Source organism: Xiphophorus couchianus, chromosome 22, assembly GCF_001444195.1.
Source record: "Xiphophorus couchianus chromosome 22, X_couchianus-1.0, whole genome shotgun sequence".
Taxonomy (NCBI): domain Eukaryota; kingdom Metazoa; phylum Chordata; class Actinopteri; order Cyprinodontiformes; family Poeciliidae; genus Xiphophorus; species Xiphophorus couchianus.
The window spans coordinates 6909470-6929797 of NC_040249.1; the positions used below are offsets into that span (position 1 = coordinate 6909470).

At 38.0% G+C, this 20328-nt stretch overlaps 1 protein-coding gene across 2 annotated transcripts in view; it reads right to left on the minus strand.

Annotated features, from left to right (window-relative positions):
* The window catches only part of ccser2a (coiled-coil serine-rich protein 2a), a 61010-nt gene that overhangs the window by 30961 nt on the left and 9721 nt on the right, over nucleotides 1-20328 (minus strand). For both annotated transcript variants that reach the window (XM_028007235.1, XM_028007236.1), the window contains exons 2-6: nucleotides 17545-18980; nucleotides 17236-17456; nucleotides 4383-4476; nucleotides 1083-1191; nucleotides 811-991 (exon numbers count right to left, since the gene is read on the minus strand). In XM_028007235.1, coding sequence (XP_027863036.1) covers nucleotides 811-991; nucleotides 1083-1191; nucleotides 4383-4476; nucleotides 17236-17456; nucleotides 17545-18937 — 1998 coding nt within the window. In that variant the 5' untranslated portion in view covers nucleotides 18938-18980. The remainder of the gene's footprint in view (nucleotides 1-810; nucleotides 992-1082; nucleotides 1192-4382; nucleotides 4477-17235; nucleotides 17457-17544; nucleotides 18981-20328) is intronic.

A 20328-nucleotide genomic window follows, 5' to 3' on the forward strand; every position in this document is an offset into this window, starting at 1 on the left:
CTAGAAATACAAGGTGTGCCATCAATAAAGGCAATCTCAAAGCAGGCAGATATTGTGACAGGATTCTGCAACTGGTTTCAATCTTAAGATGTCAACGTTCACCCTCTTAGACTGTGGTTTACCACAGAATTTAGGTGTAAAAATGATTATCTGCTTTCAGTGCTGACCGCTGAATACTTGTGGGATCAGCTCTGATTTACAGTTCATACCAGTGACCAACTCAACCAACCGTTAAGTTTCAAACATGTCTTGCTAACCAAATAACACCAAATTGGGGTGAATTGTAGAATAATGTTAGGCATTTGTGGAGAGAATTTGGCAACAACATACAAATGCATTTTACTTTTTTTAATTTGACCCCTATTTATACAGGTTGTCTAAAACAGATTAAGAGAAATCTGTTTTGATAAAGCAAAAAAAAATTTAAATGTGAATGTGACACCATGAAAAGGGAAAAAAGAGGCTTTCCAAGACTATATTTTCTGCTAAGAACGAATATCACAACACTAAAAAAAAATAATAGTCCAAACATAAAATCCCTTACTTTCTGTGATATGTTTATGTTAATGCATTTTACATGTTCTGTTATATTTTGAAAACAAACCTTAATGTGACAAAATTAAGTCTAAAAGTCAGAGACCTGCCCCATGATTCTGATCAGTCTGTCACAAATCGATGTTTGTGCAACTGCGGTTAAAATAACTGATTTAAAACTATTTTGTTTCTACAGAACGACAACATAAGCAAACTGAGATCTTTCAGTTACTAAATAGGTACATTTTTAAGGTGGTCGGCAAATTTGTGGCTAACCTGAAGAAACGTTTTGAGCCTGAGAAGTTGATTCCTCAGCACGCTGCAGTCCTGTGTCATGTGCTCCAGAGTGAGTTCATCCAATATTGGTTTATAGACTGGCTGCTTGCCATCAGACTGGATGGGACGAGAAGGAAGACGAGAAGTCTTGTGATTGTCATAATTGCTAAAGAAATGAAGCCTGAAAGAAAGAGAAAAAAAAGTCATGTTATTTGTTTTGCTAGTTTGATTTTATTTTTCACTTCTCTTTTTTTTTTGGAAGCCTGACCAACCTGCTGTCATGGAAGAAGTGATCTGGGCCACTCCAGCGGTGCTGCTTGCGTCGCTGCCCCTGTCGGCTACCTCTGTCTGAGCCCTCCATGAGAGACATGCTGTCAAAGTCTGTAGGGAAAGAATGTGGAGCATGGGTGAGACATCAGTAATATACCAAAGAGACAAGAGCAAGGGAAAAAAAGTGTGATGCAGTTATACTTGGGGCAGAACAGAAAAAGCTGGATTCAAGTTTAAGAAAGTACTTCTCCTCTCTCTTTTTTGAAAAGAAACTCCCAACGACTTCATATTCTGCAACACTTACGGAGTCATGTCTTAAACTATGACAATAACAAAGCTGACAGCTGAGAAAGCATGGTTCCCAGCAAACCAAAATGACCTCTGGCTTTTATGTGCGAGACGCTCAAAGAAGCAAGCAGCAGATAAAGACAGCAAACCTCATTCAAAGAAATTCAGCAGCCGTGTTTAGCATACTTTACCCAGAGCGTCACCACATAGCGCAGAAGCAGACAGCCGGTCTGATATGCAGCCGTCACATTCCTAGGAACTAAGGAGCCTCCAATGACTCCTTTCAGCTCAGTTAAAGTCCTTCAGAAAGAAATATAAACTGAATAAAACAAAATAAATTAAAATAAAAAAAATCCATGAACTTGGACAAAGTCAGGAATACACTGGAGAAAATCGAAACCCTGCTCAGTTAGCTGATGATTTGTCAAAAGGCCGGGGGGAAAAAAGTCAGCCGAGCTCCTGGGCTGTCTGACCCCCGTCTTTGTTGATGGCCTTGTTTTTCTGGGAACTCCTTAGGAACTGGAGCTGGTAGAGGAGAGAGAGTCGGCTGTGGTGGTGCTGGGGAGAGCAGGGAAGGTGACTGGTTTGTGTCCAAGCGAAGGAAGTTGCCAGCTGGGAGAGAGAAAAGCTGTGGCCTCTCTCCTTTCAAGGATCCTCACAGCTGGATGAGAACATTACACAAGTTCTCTTCTCTTTTCCTTTCTACTTTTCCTTTTCCTGTTTTGTGTCAGGGTCTTTAGAAGAAACTCCCTTCTCCATGCCACATCGGACGGCCTGCTCCGCAGGCTGGAGTTAACTGAACTCCTCGGTGTGCGCTTCCGTTGCCTCGCCTCTCGTGACACAAACTCTACCCATGACACATAAGAGCTATAAATATGGCTGCTGCCCGCAAAGGAGTAGGAAGAGATGACGCTCCAATTTACATTCTTGCAGTGTGAACATTCCCTTCCCTCTCACCACCTCCTGCTCTCAAAAACAGGGAGATGACTGCTTACATACTCCACATCCGAAAAGTTTGCTAGTTGTTTTCCAGGTTTCTGTTGAAGCCATAATAAAAGCTAGCTTAGTTCACTTCATGCTTGTTTTTGGTGAGCAATAAGGATGAACCTTGTTTAGTTTAGCTGCTGTTGGAACCAAAGGAAAAAAACAGCCTTGTGGCCTTGTTATATGGCGAAGGATGAATTGCAGTTTTTAGCATTTTAACTTTAATATGGTAAAAAATATATACACCGTCACAATAAAGACAAAGTAAGTGAGCCAGTTTATATGGTGTCAAGGTGTATAAATTGATTAATTGTACACAAAGGATTACTCATTTCCCTTGAACTTTTCAACATTTTGTCACATAATTAAAATTACTTTCACTGTATTTTAATGGTATTTTTTAAAGGGAAATCCCAAAGTAGTCCAAAAATATTAACATAAAAAATATAATACGAGGTTCTCTCCAAGCATGTCTTGCATTTGCGTTCATCCCTGCAGTCACTGGAAAGAACCACTTTAAAAGAATGGCCTTTTTGGTGGTATGCCTTTGCCAGCACCGCCACAGAATGATGCCACCAACAACATGCCTTACTGTGCGTGTCTGGGTTGTTCATTGCTATTTTTTTTTTTTACCTTTCCTTCCATATTACAATTAGAAACTATCTTGTGTTGGTCTATCACATTAAAAAAAACTAGCAAATTCACAGAAATCTGTAGATTTGAAGAATTTCAGGTGAATGGAACTTTCTAAAAAAGTAAAGAGAAAATAAAAAGTTTCATGATACACGAAGAAAATCTCAACAAAATGAAATGCGTACAAAAAGCAGTAAAACCTCAGATTTCAGCTTTTTTCTTGACGTGACAAAAACCGGCTTTAAAACACAGTGCTCCACCTTATTATTTTCTTAGTTTTTGTAATAAGCAGCCAATGGTGTCCAGATGCCCCCGTTACACGCTCATACGCACACGACAGCAAACAGACATACATACAAACAGATTAAATTTCATAGCGCCTAAAGGGAGCCTCGTTTGAACGAACCAAACCTAGTGAGTGCATTCATGACGAACTATTGCATTAAACCCATTAGAAATGAATCGCCTGGCTTCAAGAATGACAAGGGAAAATTCATTTCCAAGAATTCATTATATTTCATGACAGGAAAAGGTCAATCCTCGACCCTTCTTTTCACTCTACCAAAATAACATCATGCAACACAACCTGAAAGGGGCATAATGATGTCAGTACTGTTATTATGTAGTAATACTAAGACCTGATTACCTTTAACACCCACAAAAAAACCATTTATTCTGTCTTAATGAGATTGCTGTCTACATGTTTGTATTTGAGGAGTGAAATAGGAAAACGTAGGAGACTTTGATAGATGTGATATCAAAGTGGAAGTTGGTGATGTGAGGTGCGGATATTAAGCTATTAAAGCAATCACGCCAACATCAAACTGCTGTCGTCAGGGGAAACATATGTTTGAGCCGCTTCTATATAAGCGCACTCTGGTTCTCACGCAACAGTAATTGTCAATCATGCACATCTGTGTGCACCTGTTCATAAAACAAAGCCAGACAGCTGGGTAGAAAAACTGTTCCAAGTTAGCAGAGGAGCATTCAGTCAAAGTCTGGAGTTGTCATTTAACAATTCTTTAAAAAAAAGAAAAAAAAGGACAAATATTTAAAGAGTAATAGGACGAGATACACAACAAGGCATCTATTAAACTTCTTTAATGGATGTTTCAATGGCAAGTTTGCACCCAAGGCAAAGCAGGATTCAATTTATTCAAACCATTATATCCCACAGAAGAACTACTGGAAATGGAAAGCACAGGCCTTGGCAGTGCATTAATTTACATTTATGATAAGACAGTTTGCTGGAGGTTTGCACTTATACAAAAATAATGGACAACCTCCAGCAACAGAAACTTAAGTATTCATCATGGCCTTATGTGGTGTAAACAGAACAACACCAGACAGAGTGTGTGTGTGTGTGTGTGTGGGTGTGTGTGTGTGTGTGTGCTGACCGTGCAAGCTATCCTCTGGGAGGTCCACATCCAGCATGAGATCATTATCGTCCAAATCTCCAGTTCCCAGAGGGTCCAGGTTGTTCAAGATGTCCTGTGAATCACAAAATTCTAGGTAATACTTCAATATAGTATTGCACAACACAGCAGAGACATTGTGAGTACACTACATCCATTCTACTATTTTGCAACAGGAAGCTGCAGCAAAGGTAAAGTGACAAATGGCAGACAAAATACACAGTCTTTGGGTGCAATTATTAAAACATTTCAAGAATATACCACTCACAGTCCTCTGGGATTTTGACCAGACAACTATGATGCACACATCCCAAAGGTGCTACATTGAATTAAGATCTTATGGCTATAAAGGCCATTGGAGTAGAGTGAATTCATTATCAATGTGGGTACATTGAGGTAATAAAGGGATAGACATGCTGAATAACAACACTCAGGAAGGTTGAAGAGTTTAAAAATGCTCAATTGGTCCAAAACTGTCCCAATAAAATATCCCCAGTAGCCATTTCACCATCAATGAACTGTTGATGCAAGATGAATTCATGATTTCATGTTCACATCAACTTCTGACCTTACAAACTGAATGTCTCAGCTCAAATTTAGACAAATCAAATCATGTAGCATTTTTCTTGTCTTATGTCATATTTTGGGAGCTTGTGAGAGTTGTTTCCGAAGATTCCAGGTTGTAGGTGACAGAACTGCTAACCGGTGGGGTCTTCTGCTGCTCCAATGTTCGATACATCATTGGTTCAGAGACGGTATTCTGCATAAATGGTTTTAACATATGGTTGATTCTATTATCTCCAACCATTCTGCCCAATGTGCCTTGACGACTGACGTAAACAGGCATCTTTGCCCGTACACCTGCCACTCGAGGATATTTACTATCTTTCTGGACCATTTTCTGTAAACCTCAGATATGGCTGTGCAGGAAAATCCCAGAGGACCAGCAGTTTCTGAAAGTCTTAGACCACCACTTTTGTTTCCATCAACCATGACATGTTCAAAGTACTTCAATTCTCTTTGTTCCTAATTCTAATGCTCAGTTGGAGTGTGTCTTCAACTCAGCTTTTAGATGTAGCCACATGATTCCTGATTAATCATTTGGGATAACAGAAAATTAAACAGATGTACCTGATAAAGAAACTGTTACATTTACTTTGAAGGTCTATGAAATACTTTTTTTTTCTTTTCTAAAGTAGGTCGGGTATAGTTAACATCGCAAAAAAATATAGATCGTTATTTGAACACAACCAAATGTCTTTCCACTACTACAATTATTTAGCCAATTAGCAAAAATTCTTACGTGTTTTCAAGATTCTCCCTTTTTTAGATAGCATTCTTGCATATGGTTTTCCGAATATCAAGATATTTACGACAGGACAGGTTTTTCAAAAAATATCACCCGATTATGAATGATAATGCACTTGGCTTTGAAGAGCCAACAAAAACACTTCTCATTTCAGCTTCAAATTAGGCACCAGTCTGATTAGCTTTCAAAATAAAGCATCTCAAAGGCAGAGAAAAGAATCAATAGTTCAAAGCTTTATTTTTTTTTTTTTGTCATGACATTTTTTTGCTCTTTGAAATTAAATAGCTCCGGCTTTGACAAGAACACACAACTGCAAAATTAGACATTATTGAATTTCTTGTGTGTCACAATAAATGACTGGTGTTGAGTTTTCAGACTTTATGATGAAAAAAAGATGACTCCACCATCTTCCAAACGGTGTGAGAGAAAATGTGGGTGGAATTTATGGGTCGATGTGGAATAAAACAGATCTCATCCATTTCATTCCCTTTCCTTTTTATTCTATGTCTTCCCCTTTACCTTAACTCTGTTGCTATGACCAGTTTTGCTCCCGTCTTTGAGATAAAACCTCAATTTTAGGTCAAATTAAATTGTTCCTCCATTTAAATTAGTATAACATCAGGTGCTAACCATAAGGACGTAATTCCTCTACATTTTAAGTGTTTTAAGAGTAGTGTCCTGTTAAAGCTTCTGACGTTCAGTTTGATTTGCTCATGAGATTGAAAAAGCTGACTAAGGAGAATGACGCAACAGTTTATGGGCTTGGTAAGGGATGTGTAGAGGTGTTACAAGAATGGTATAAGACAATAAACTGCAGATAATATAGCTTATAAGTAGAGGACACTCAAAAAAAAAAAAATTGCCAACACATCCAGATCTCACTGCCCAAGTAGGTTTTTCCTAAAAGCAAATGCCTAAAGAAGTTCTAGTGAAATGTAATCAAGTGACCTGCCACAGGTTTTTGCTGCTGCTGCTTTTGAAAGTGCATGCCTGTACAATCAGAAAGAGCTAACATGGGACATATGCAACCTTTCCTCACTACAAATACCATGAACAGCTGATTGGACCTAGACAAAAACCAAGACTTCCTGAATAATTTTCTTTTGACAGAAGTCTAAAACTAAATTATTTGGACACAAAGCTACCAACATTAGTAAAGTCTTACTGTGTCATTATGAATAGATACCTTCATGGATTTAACTCTATGATTGTAATTTATTTTTTCTTTTTAACTGAATGTGTTCAAGGTGTGTTTTTGCTAGATCTTGGTGAGATCTGTAAAATACTATTTTCTAACAAATAAACATTAAAATAACTGTTTATTTTTTTTATGTTACAAAGATTTATGTTCAAGTTCCTTTTATGCAGACGTTAAGAACCTCAAAAAAATGCAAGAGAACATTTGAATTGTTTCAGTATTTGCTAGAAGATATCCACAGAAATACAGGTGAGTGTAATTACAGGCAGTTTGCCAAGCTGTTTGCTGTGGGCTCATGTGATAAAATGCCAAGAAAATATTTCAAGGTTTTGTACAAAAATATTAAATAAACAAAATTTTCAAGTCTTAAGTGACAACAGGCTTTAAATGAATCATCCAACATCGCTATGAACCAGTTTAGTGATACTAAAAATCCACAGTGGAACCTTAAAATACATCAGTAAGATACTAATTCTATTTTGTAGTAAAGGCCTCTGATTTTCACAGTGAGCACTGTAGTACAAAGCACAATGCAAATTAAAATATGTCAAATTTCCGTACATGAAGCATAAAGAATGGTAGTTTGTGCAGAAAGCTCAGTAAATAAACAAAATGGACAAGTTTTTTCGTTGAAAATTCATCTAAAAATCTACTTACATACATGCCCAGGCACTATTTATAATTGTGACAATGAAAGTATTGAAGGGAACCTTTTTGGTTTTTTTTTTAAATACTATCCCAACTGAACTTTTATCCAATTAAAACTTTGTGCAGCTTGAATGTCACCTTTAGTATTTATCACATTTATCTTGTAAAATACGCGTCTTGGCCATGTAAACGAACCTTCTGATCCACTGGGAGAGTTCCAGTTCAAAGATCTGCAGTGTGGACACTGAACGCTCAAAAATCGAACTGCAACCCCAGCCACTGAAGAACTGTAAAAGCTGAGAATATCCAGGAGAAGCTTTTCATCCCTACAGGCTAAACTAGATTTCAGGGAACATAATAATGGAAACAAAAGGATCCTGTTCTCAACCCATCCAAAAACCAAAGTTAAACTGAGGCTATGTGTCTATTAATCAATACACACACACAAAAGAAATACTGACTGAGTGTTTCTCAAACATCTCAATCTTGTTTTCTACAGTCTACCACTGAAAAGGCCTATTTCACAATTAATTAACGATTATTTTCTGAAGACGTCTCAGACATGCATTCAAAATTCTTTCAATATAAATACTCGCTATACGTAGTGGGAGCAAGAATGGCCAAAATAAAGCATAGATGATGTATATCTTATGTGGTAGCCGTCCGTCTTACATACAAGTATAAAACTTTTCTTCTCTGTCTTTGGAGTCATTGGTGGCCTTTGTGAGGAGAGCATTATCTGCCCCAATCCTTTCCGCATGTCCCTGTAAGCCACTTACCAAACCAATTATGCAGAACAAAACAGCTATTTCATGAGTATAAAGACACTGCTGTAGCAACACTGAGGTGGACCTTTTCAATCAAAGACATCCAGTCAAATTTTATGGATAGATAAGCAGCAATGTTTTCATATCTGCTATGCTCGCTGGTTGTTTGAGAAATGTCCTACTGAAGGCTATGAATAAGAACCAGACCATGAACATTTTCCAATACTTTATCATGCATGAAAACTATGTCGAGCCGTTTCTCTTAGCTGGTCCTCCAGATCCATTTTCTTTAATGCAAAAGGTATTTTCCTGCTCCATTGCACTTGATTTAAGGTCTTGGCATACCTTTCTGTGTTTGCGTCCACGACCAGATTGTACCTCACAGAGAAGCACAGATTCTCAGTCAAACTATTTTTTTAGCACATATGAAACACCCCATTCCACTCAGATATGCATAGTTAAAACTATGTATATCATAGGGGGTGATAATGTGCTGGTTTATATACTATTAATTTAGAAGAGGAGGAGATGAAAAGAACCAAATCCTTATTTGACGAGCCCAACAGTAAAAGCTTTTAAACTGATTCAATTTGGGAAATCAGAACCTCATTTCAGCATCAGGCTCCCTTCATTATTCATTCTTATCATTATTGTGAAACCTAAAAAATAATAACACTCAGCTGTTATTCAAGCATATTCGAAGTGATTACTTCTTCCAGAATTATTGTAAAAAAAATCAAGATATTAGTCAAAAAAAGATAGATTTCTTTAATGAAAAATGTGTAGGAATCCTGAACGTAACCGTGGGTGGGCGCACACAAGCAGGAAATCAATTGTGGGTGTGACGAGCCCAACAGTAAAAGCTTTTAAACTGATTCAATTTGGGCCCCCCTTCCCTGCATTCGGGACATTTCATCCCAGCGCTGCGTGTCCCGAGGCCGAAACATCGTCAGTGACCCCTCACACCTCCACCATGGACTGTTCTCCCTGCTGCCCTCTGGAAAGAGGTTCTGCAGCATCCGGTGCAGGTCCACCTGGTTCCGAAACAGCTTTTTCCTACTTGCCATCAGACTGCTGAACTCTTAACTGGACTGCACTTAAAATCTGGTCTCCACTTTATACCTTGCACATGTACAGAGCTAAATAACTTCTATTTTACTGTCAGTCCTGCACTTTATATTTTATATTTAGATTTATATTCATATTTTATACTGTATTTTATTTTATTCTGGAGTAACCTCACAACATTGAAAGCTCAAAACATTGTCCTGAGCTGTATGCAACGAAATTTCGTTCTGTATACACCCTGTGCATGCAAAATGACAATAAAGTCAGTCTAAGTCTAAGTCTAAGACACATCCTCACCCTAATCCACAATGATGTAAAAGTCGCTACAATTTATTAGCAACACTAGAAGCTAGACAGTTTTCTCTGATTAGCACATTTTGTCCAAATTGCATAAGAACAAGAGCAGCAATAGTACAAAGCAAAGGTCAAACTAGAACAAAGTGTTCAGAGACAAAGAATTGATATTATAGATCAAATTTCCTCAGATTCAGGCCTCAGGGGTCAGTTGACTGCAACTTTTAGATAAGTTCCTGTTCCAACACACCTGATGCGAATGGCTGAATCTCCTCCTTAGAAGGCAGTCAAGTTCTCCAGAGTCCTGCTAATGACCTTGTTATTTGACTCAGGTGTGTTGAAGCAGAGACGCATCTAAAAGTTGTAGGACACTGGCCTTCGAGGCCTGGAGGGTTATAAACAACGAAACAATAGCTGTTCATTATAGGAGGGAAAGTTGCATCTCAGTATATTGTATTTATTTTAATAGATGTAACAGTTACTGTTACTTATCTACGCAATTTCAAAATGTAGCCTGAATCGCTGATCACTGGCAATCCATGAGTTTGCCAGAGGTGAAAAAAATAATACAAACAAGGCTCAGGCAAGTATAGACATAAAGAATATCAGACACTTAGATGATAATCTGGATATTGCATCCAGCATTTGGATATTGGGAGTATTTTTTTGTTTTTTTTAAATCACATTTCTTTCTGCAGCGCACAGGCAAACATTCAGGGACAGACACAAGCGATGCAGAGGAAGCACACTGTGCCAAACTGTTAAATGAATGATGGCAGCTGCAGCAAGGAATAAAATAGAGTTAGAAAACCATTGATTCAGCTGTGTGTTTTTTCCGTGATTTATCTATCTTTCACATTTTCTTTTGTTTTGCTGACAGAATAACAAGACGCTGTTGTGGCACAGTGAAAACACTGTATATATGTTGTGTTGTGTACTGAACCGCCACATATGTACTGCTGTGATAAAAACACAATTTTAGTCAGGAACAGACTGACCTTTAGATAACAAAATGAAATGTGCCAGAACGGGAAGCTGTTAAGAGGCACAGCAAACAATCGAGGTGTCTGAGCTGTTTACACGTTGTTTCATCGCTCCAAGATGATTTTATTTGTGATAGTTGTTGTCCAACATGTATGCTAACCATAAAAAACTGAGTGCAGTTTTATTCATGTATAATATATGGAACAAGAACACTTTAAAATTGTATGACAAATGACAGACGACATTTAAACATAGTAGATAAATCCATGTTTTCATCTCCCAATCACGTTATATTTGGCTGTAATCTGAAAGTGATTTTAACTTGTATTCAAGTTGATGTCAGGCACACAAGCCTTGCCAAAAATCAGCAACACTGACAAAAGGGGACAACGATGCTGGAAATACTACATACAGAAGAATAGCAGGCATGAAATGTAATGAGACTGCTGCATGTTGAATAAGATAGAAGGGAGAAAGAAATACGGCGTAATGATGTGCCCAAATGGTTACAATTTCAGTAATAGCTACGCTATGTGAAAATGCTTGTATAGGCTTCTATTTTTTTTTCTCCCAGCTCCCCCCTCTGTATGTATCAAAATAGTGTATTAAAGTACATCTCCAGCTATAGAATGTAATTTAAAACACAGGCATGTCATTTGTAGCTTTCGCTTCTTTGCAAACAGATTTAGAGAAAAGACACTAAGTCAGCGGTCGGTAAAGTGCGAAAGTTTCTCGTGTAGAGGTCCATCTCAGTTTACTAGAATATTATCCTGATGTAATTTTACTTCAGTATTTCAATTATAAAAGTGAAAACATGCCAATGGTGCTATAATTTCTTTGCTATAATTTTGCTCGTCATGGTTAATAATTTTCTGGTCATTTAGCTATGATGATAAAAGCAGGTATTTGTACTTTTGTCTGTGTGAACCTTAATACAACAAAGCACCAATGATTTATGGAAACTTCAAACCAGACCTAAACCAACTTAATTTCCGTACATTTTAGCTTATCACTCCAGGTACTGAAGACTTGAATTCAAAAAGAAATGCAAAACTTAATTTTATCTAGAAAAGGGGCCAGATCTCTAATGTCGTCACAAGGTGTTGCGGCTCTTAAAGACAGACTCCGGCCACAGTCCACACTTTGTGAATCTTAAAAAAAGAAAAACTTTCCTAACAACTCTCTCAAGATTTCAGTTATTCTTGCTGCTTATGAATGCTTTATTGCCACATGTTTTCCTTCCCTTCAACTTTCCAATATATGCCTGTATTTGACAAGCAATAACCTTCTGTGGATTACACTATTTGTGGAGAGTCCCAACGACTGTGATGGATGTCAACAGTCTTCTCCATTAATGTGGAGGCTATAGCATATTTTTTTTCTGATATTCATGGAAATTAAATTCAGTTGTCAACAGAAGTAAATGGTTAACAAATAGATTTATTTGGAATAAATTATTATATCTTTCACATTCCGAATAAAATGTCGTAAACAAATGATCATTTATTAAGTAATGCTTATTAATGTGTGTATCAAACCAAATTAATTCACTGAGTTACTTGTGGAACTGATTTGATTGACCATGACACTGTAGCAATATGACAGCTATAAACCTCCCCTATTAGCGGTTATATGTCTATGACTGCGGCTGGCTGGTGTACATCCATCATCGAAAGTAATCATGTTACGTTTATTTTCCCCAAAACAATATTTTGCAGCAAGGTAAAGCTTGAGTGAACACTCTCGGCAAACCATTATGGCCAGTCACAGCAATGACAGTGAAATTTACAGTCAATACATATTGATTTAATTTAAACCACTTGGTTTTGATGGTGAAAAGTGGTTTTGTGTTCGTTTTTGCAATCTGTTGTTATTGCCAATCCGCTTCCTAACATTAGGCCAAGAAATGGCCATTTAAAGAAACATTGTGGTGGTGATGAACGGCGGAGGAACATAAAAACACCAAAGTTTCTCTCAAACAGCTGCTTCTGTCATTTAACAAAACAAACGGAGGCAGACGAGCTCCAAGCCTCGCCAGTGAAATAGTGAAGCTCGCACTCTGGAAGCAAGTTCATTAAAGGATTGAGCATTCTGTGGACAAAAAGACTTAAGAACTTAATTCATTTAAACACCAATGACTTAACATGTCTCAACCTGGGACTACAAAAGCCCAATGTTAGGAAAAACAAAATAGGCATAAGACGAAGCTCGAGCATTTCTGAAGCTTTGAGAAAAGGCATAGAAGGAAGCCGGAGTATTATACAACCAAAGTATGTCTTTTGTTTGTTTGGTTTTTGGGGGTTTTTCTAGCCAGTTGTTAGAAGGGTAGAAAAGATGAAAAAGGCAGAGAAAATACATTCCCAGGCAAACAAAATATATTTGAAGGCAAAACAAAACTAAGATGGTGGCAGAATGGTAGAAAATGAGTGACATCTTTAAATACAAATATTACAATGTATTACGATACAATAATAGGAAAATCATTAACTTTGAAACAAGAAGTAAATAAACAGCAGAAAATATTGCAAATGCACCAAAATATTTCCATATTTTCTTTTAATGGGGTCTGATTGCTAATCTGCAGGTTGGATAGTTTGTTTTGTATTTCATTTGTTTCAGTTTATGCAGAATTCACCAAACATAAAACTCCCCGTATTTTCAGTCTTGAAAGGGATCAAGTAAAATAATTTACGGTTGTGAACTCTTTTGGTAGCTGATAAAAATGGTGGTAAAAATCTGTTATATTAAATTTGATGGACACATGTAAAGATGAACAAATGGGGATAATCTTGTAATTCCAGATGTAATTCAAAGCTACTCTCTCTGATAAAGAACCTGCAGCTGAATCTGAATCAGCAGGTCAGATCTTAAAGAAAACCGAAAATCTGCAATGGCCAGTAAAAGATTAATCGTTCAAGGCATCTTTTGTATCTACTGGTATATTACTTTTTTGTACCTTGTTTACCTCTGATATCTTTCAAATCAAAACTAGAAATCTCACTACATTAAAATATATCTTAAAAGCTTAACTTTAATATCTGTCCAGGCCTGATATGCTGAGCTGAGGGTTGGGAAAAAAAACACTCAGAAATTGTGAGATGTAGCTTTCAGTTTCAGCTTCTACTTTGCAAGGCTGGTATTGTGCTCCTGTGCATGGCACATCATGGGAATCTCATTATGAGCTCTGGTAGCCCACTCCTTAATTTTGCAAAAAGCTATATGAATGCAGATACGGCCACAAATCAACACAAAAAAAGGGATGGCAGACACAAACCGGAAAACAGAAAAGCTTTGAAGCACGCTCATACAGTATTTTGTTTAAAGGATGCACAGTGCCTCCAAGTGGGTTGAGCAAGCCACTGCAGTTTGGCTACGTGACCACAGCAAAAATGAGCAGGTTTATCTCTGGCTCAGTCTGTGTTCCAAGAAATAAGCTAGAAAAGCAATTTTTTAAACATATAAATGTTATTTACCAGCAATTCAACCTGCTCCTCCTTTTACCAAGATCTTTTCTGAGTCGTAAGTATGAAGCAAAAAATCTGGTAAAAGATGCATTTGTAAATGCATTCACCTCAAACAAGTTATGAAACCATAATATCATGTTTCTTGAATCTTCAAGAATCAAGGCTTGTTTGTGACACAAACACTGGTTTGGTACAGAGTGGCATTTGCTGCTTTCTTTAGCTCATTGCAAGCAACTATTTACTCAAGAGAACAAGGGAATGATGAGGGGTTATATTCAAACAGATGGAGAGGAAATGGCAAAAAGGGTGGGGATAAGAGGAGCTCAGTGCATCCAATTACAGTAAGTGGATTCATTTCCTCTAATCAAATAGCTTGGTTAAATATCTCACAGGCAGATTCCCCATAGAACCAATCTTCACACATCAGCAATCAGCCTCTACATCTGCTCTCTTTCTGCTTCTGCCCTTTTTTCCCTTTACTTCTTTTTCACCTCTAAGCTTCCACTCACTCATCAGACCTTCAATACCCCAAAGTGAGGACTGTGTGCCTTCTTCACTCAAAAGGGAAGGAAGCTACCAAAAGCACATTAGTGCTTTAAATGAGTTCTCCACTGATTTATTGGATGTTAGATCACATGGCTCCACCAAAGGGTGGAAAATGAACATTACCACTGATGTGGGAATGGCCTATATAGTCAGCTCAATGTGAGACTTATTGTCTCACATTCATAATTGAATCTAGTTTCAATTATGACTAAAACTAGATGTTTACACACAATGTGTTAAAAAACAAACAAACTCCAATGTAAGTGTTTCAGCAATTATGCTGAATTATGCTGAAACACTTAGCAGCATAAGTGAAAATTCCTCCCCATTTTCACTTAGAGAAAAATGGGGAGTGCATGCAAGGCTAAAAAAGCCTACCTTAATGTGAAGAACAAAGGTAGCAGCGTCATGTTTCGTCTTTGCTGCATGAGGGACTGGTGCACTTCACCAACTGGTGTAAACAACAGTCAATGTTTTGCCAAAGATGTCACAAAGCTCTGACCTCAAGTCAAATGAAAATCTGTGGCCAGAGTTAAAGAGGTTGTATAAACCTCTCCCAATTATATCACTCTCTCATGAAGAGTGTGCATTTATAAAATGTAAATATTTTTTTTCTTAATATTTTATTTTGGTCACTTATACTGGTAAACATAAGACAGAAGTGAGAAGAGAGACATGTTGAGGAAAATGTTTTTGTACAGCGTATGTAAATATCTTCTTTCCAGCAGGTTTCTTCTTTTTTGGCTTTGATTGCTCACATTTAAACATACAGTTCTTTTCCAACGCTGCAGTTCTTCTGAATGATGTAATCAGTATAAGGTGCTTTTTATAGTCCAATTAAAGCCCTCTACTAAGTGCCTACTAATGCCTTAATTGTGACATTATGAAAACATTTGTGCTGTATAGTTTTATCTAGAGAGATTAGATTAGTTTAGAGTTCAAGATGGCAAAATACAGCAGTTGTTGTCTTAGAAACTCTTCATAATGCTTGGACAGCAAACAAGCTCTTTGTTTCACCCCAAGCTATGAAAACACTTCAACAGATCTACCACAAAAGAACACACCGACTTCTTATGACATGCTGCGTAACTGCTTAATCGTAAACACATGCCAAACCCATGTGTGCTTGCACTAACAAAATTAAGCAAAAACAGACAGTTCATGAAAACGTTTCAAACACATTGTACCATTATGGTTTTTCCAGTTACTATAAGTCCATTGTTTTGAGATAAACTCCGCTATTTGTCCAGAGGAGTTCTTTCAAAATCATAATATGAACATATTTAACGCCCCGAAGCTTATTACATAATTTAAATTCCAGCTTATTTTAAAGCTCTTTATTCATTACCAAGATCAGATACCCTGGTACGGGGATACAGAGAGAAAAAGTAAGGCCGGAAAAGCAGATTAGTGTTAGCTTCCAAGAGAGCGAGAGGCCTTGGCATCAAAACACCAGTGAAAACCTGCAGCAGAGAATCATGCCAATTTGCTCTTCTTTGCTATTTTTTGCCCCATTACTTTTTACATAATTGACGTAAATTACCTCTAAATGGATTAATGGACTTCTGCACAGTAAAACGGTATTACTGAAAAAAGTTTAAGATGTGAAATATAAATGCAATACATAATTAATGCATAACCGACTAATGAAAACCGAACTTTCATGCTGAATTGGAAAATGATTCTACAGACCTTGGAAATTCAAGACTCTATGGATTAATTTAAATACTTGGACGTGAAGATTATGGTATTTACGTAAGTTTACAGAGTCAATATGTTTTAAGTGGAACACATGTTAAAGTAAATTCATATTCTATCAGGTTTTATATTCAAGTATTATCAGGTATTATCATTTTATTCTTACTTTAGTTCACATTCAACCTATAGATCATTGTGATTTTCTGTTTAAAGTGTTCTCTTCCTTACATGTGTATGGAGGTCACTACTGTCGGTTCAACTTTACGCACCTCCTAATTTAGTAACTACCTGTGAACAGTCGTATTTTGTTTTATTGACAGTACTGACCGAGATTTGAACCGGGCTCAGACCTTTGATCAGATATCACATCTGGAACTAGGTTGTTAGATGTTTGGGTTAGAAGCTTTACGACCTCTGTTGTTTTCCTGACTGCCCCTTTGCCTGTTCTTCTTTGACAATAAAAGGAGGAGTTTTTGTCAGAGCAGATCAGAACGTTCTGTAGAACTGCTCGGAGGAGAAGTTCGATAGAGCCTTCTCCTTTTGCAAAAGCTCTACATGAAATTCATATACGTTGTCTGTGGTTCTTTTTTTTATTTAGGTTCGAAAGGAAAATACCTATCAAAGCTGATCACATCAAGACTTCTAGTCAGCACATATACACCACAAACAGCTTTTCTAAAAAAAAAGTTTGTCCTCAGAAACTGTTTTTGCTTGAGGATAGGAAATGCAAATGCAGAAGGAAATCATTTTTTTTTTTTTGTAAATAACTGTTGATGACATAAGAGTCAAAATTAATTATTAAAGATCTAAAAAGTCTACACAATATTAAAATCAATACAATTGGAATTATGGGCCTCACCATGCTGTTGATCTCCGAATCCTCAAAACTTGCTAGTGGAGACTTGAGCTCCCCAAGAGGCTCAAGACCCTCTTCATCCCACATATAGGTCCCACCAGAGCTATTGGAGGGAGACAGCTCCACTGATAAACCCTGAGGAGCATCACTCTGCGCAGGAGACAACACCAACGAATCCTGCGTAGATTCTTGCGATTTCTGCATCGGGCTTTCCTCTTTATTTTCTATAAAAAGCAAATAAACGTAGGCAATATGTCATGTCAAATCTCAAATAACAAGAAAACCAAATCATTTTCTTGGTTTGTATTGTACCTGTCAGATCTACAGGCTCCCAGCTTATGTTGTCATTGGAAGACCTCTGCAAGATGGTTTGAGTAGTGCTGGCAGGAATGTCTCCATCACTAAAAACATCTCCTGCAGAGTCACAATCATCTAGATTCTCTTCACTGGTGTCACCTCTTTCCAGCGATGAGGCAGAAGATAAGGACATGTCCTCCAGGGTTTCGGTAGCCATCTGAACAGAGCTCTGGTCATGAGTGCCATTTTCAACTCCAGAGCTTCCACCACTGTAACTGGATGAATCTACTTTCCCATCTTCATCGGTTGGCTCAGACCCTTTAGATATCCTCAGAAGTCCACCAGAGTCAGATAAGACAGAAGATCTAACACCCTCTTTGGGCTGATCTGGAAACAGAGATGTCTGTTGTTTGCCCTGTGTGGTTGAACCCGATCTGTAACCTAAAGATCCAACACTGTTTGTCAGTGACTTTGTCAAAACAGAATTAGGAAGCTGAGGTTTCCTCAAACCTTGTGGAGTGGTGGGCATGGCAAGGTAAGATGGGTTAGGCAACGGTGAGTCAGTTGGAAGGCTTTTGCTGTACTGAAAACCTGAATCTCCAAGGTTACTGCTTAGTGCTAAACACAATCTTCCGTTGCTGACCCGTGGTGGCTTGAGGAAACTACTGCGAGGAGGCCGAAGTTGGGTGTTGGCCAGGGGTTTGGCTAACTCCACAGCCCGATTAAAGGAGAAGGACCGTGTCATCGGCTCACAGTTGGGGGAGGGAATCTGTTTGAAGTGAGTGAAACTGTTTGAACGCACCATGTGGTCCAACGTCAAGATCTTTCGGTTCTCTCTGGATTGTGATAGGCTATCCTGAGAATTGCTTCTTGGAGAGTTAGTGCCTAACATTGGCCGCACAAGGCGTGACTCCGACCCAGTTCGAGCCGGAATGCCAGATGTACAATAGGTTACTTTAGAAAGCCCATTCAGTTGGTTTTGACCAACTTTTGTCACTTTGGGGTTTGTCTTTGTCAGTTGTTTGGGAACCATTTTTGGGCTGGAGGTAGCCACCATCAAAGTACCTGACCTACGCATCTTAGGTGTTGATTGAGAGCTACTTTTCACCTCAGGTAATGAGGGCACATGGTATTGTGCCTTCTCTTCATTTCTATCCCATGGAATCATAAGTGTGCTGGGGCTAGAAGAGTTCATACCATCATCTTTCTTCCATTTCAGGTAAGGTGGAGCGGGCCGGATCAGACCATTTGAGCGTGTTCCATGGGAATTAGTCTTGCCATCCTGCATAGATGTAGGTGACTGTGTGGTACCATTGCACACAGGACTATTCCCACCACCTGTGGGGCGCCCACCAAACTTTGGCAATCTGGACACCATAGCAGGCCCAGTTAATGATTTTTCTTCCATTAGATTTTGAAGAAGGCACTTAAGAATTTATGAATATGCATATCTGTGAAGAGAGCAGAAAAAAAATTGAGAGTGACACAGCATAGTAGTTTCACAGTTTTTTGTTTTTTTCTTCTAGAAGAAATCAAACCATTTCAATCCAACATCAGTATCAGTATAGAAACTCTCTGTTTATTGTCCAATCAGATAATGAGGGACAGACGCTGAGGGCATTTCATCATCAGATTCAATGTTTCACTGTTGCTGCTGATCACATTTTTAACTATTTTTAAGATGGAAGAGAACATTACAGCCCAAAAATTATTGAACTTGTAAATAACAAAATATGCATTGCAATATCATAACTGGTGAAAAAAAATACATTTCAAATATATGAGCAGATTCTTTTTTTAAATTTGCAGATTTATTGATCCGTTCTCATTTCATTATTTTCAACAAAAAAAACATGAAAAAAAACATACCATTAATCTTTTACTTCTCTGTTGTCTTCTAATAACTAATAAGTAAATCTAATGACACCATAAACAGCATTATGAATACAAATCAACAGTATTCAAAGCAGATGGGTGGAAAAAAAAACTGTCTCATCTGATTACTGCCAAGTTGACAAATGACTTGGTGCTCCAGTTAATGCAGGGACAGAAAAGATACGAATTACTTTTCCTTTTCATTATGATGATTATTAGTATTAGTATTATGAATACTATTATTTCAGACTGATGCAACCTGTAGTTGTGCCTAGGTTTTGGCACATTTGCAGCTATAAGACCTGGCTAAGTAACAAATTGGGGGAAACAGATACAGCGTCCCTGAGAGACAAGGGGATGCTGGGATGACGGCCAGGATGCTGTGAATAGCAAATGGAGGATCTGCATTATGTGAAGCCAACGAAGGGAAAACACAAGGCTGTTTCCTCAAACTCATTTAGACTCGTTCATTTCCAATCAACCATGTGACAAGTGTACATGTGTTCACTGTGCACCTGCATGTTTCATCCATCTGGCCAGTCCTGGAATATTGTGAATTAAAAAGTTGCTCATCTCCAGATGGCTGCTTTGGTTAGCAGAAAGTAAACCATCTGCATGACTGGCCAAAGCAGTGACTGTAAACTGTGCACTAAGAGCTGTTTGCCTACACCAGAAAAATAACCTATTGTTGGTGGATGTTCACAGAGAGGCAAGCAGTTAATCCTTTCAGAGTAAATCTCTTGGAAAAAAACTTAAGTTGCTGAAGAAATTACTCAATCAGATTTTTAAAACGATGGGGGATGGGGGATGGATGTGCAGAGCAATGTGGGTCTCTTACTCTGGAAAAAACAAAAACATAACTCCCAGTGCCCTACATCTTCACTGAGAGACACACGTGTCGGCAGTCAAAGAGACCCACTCACC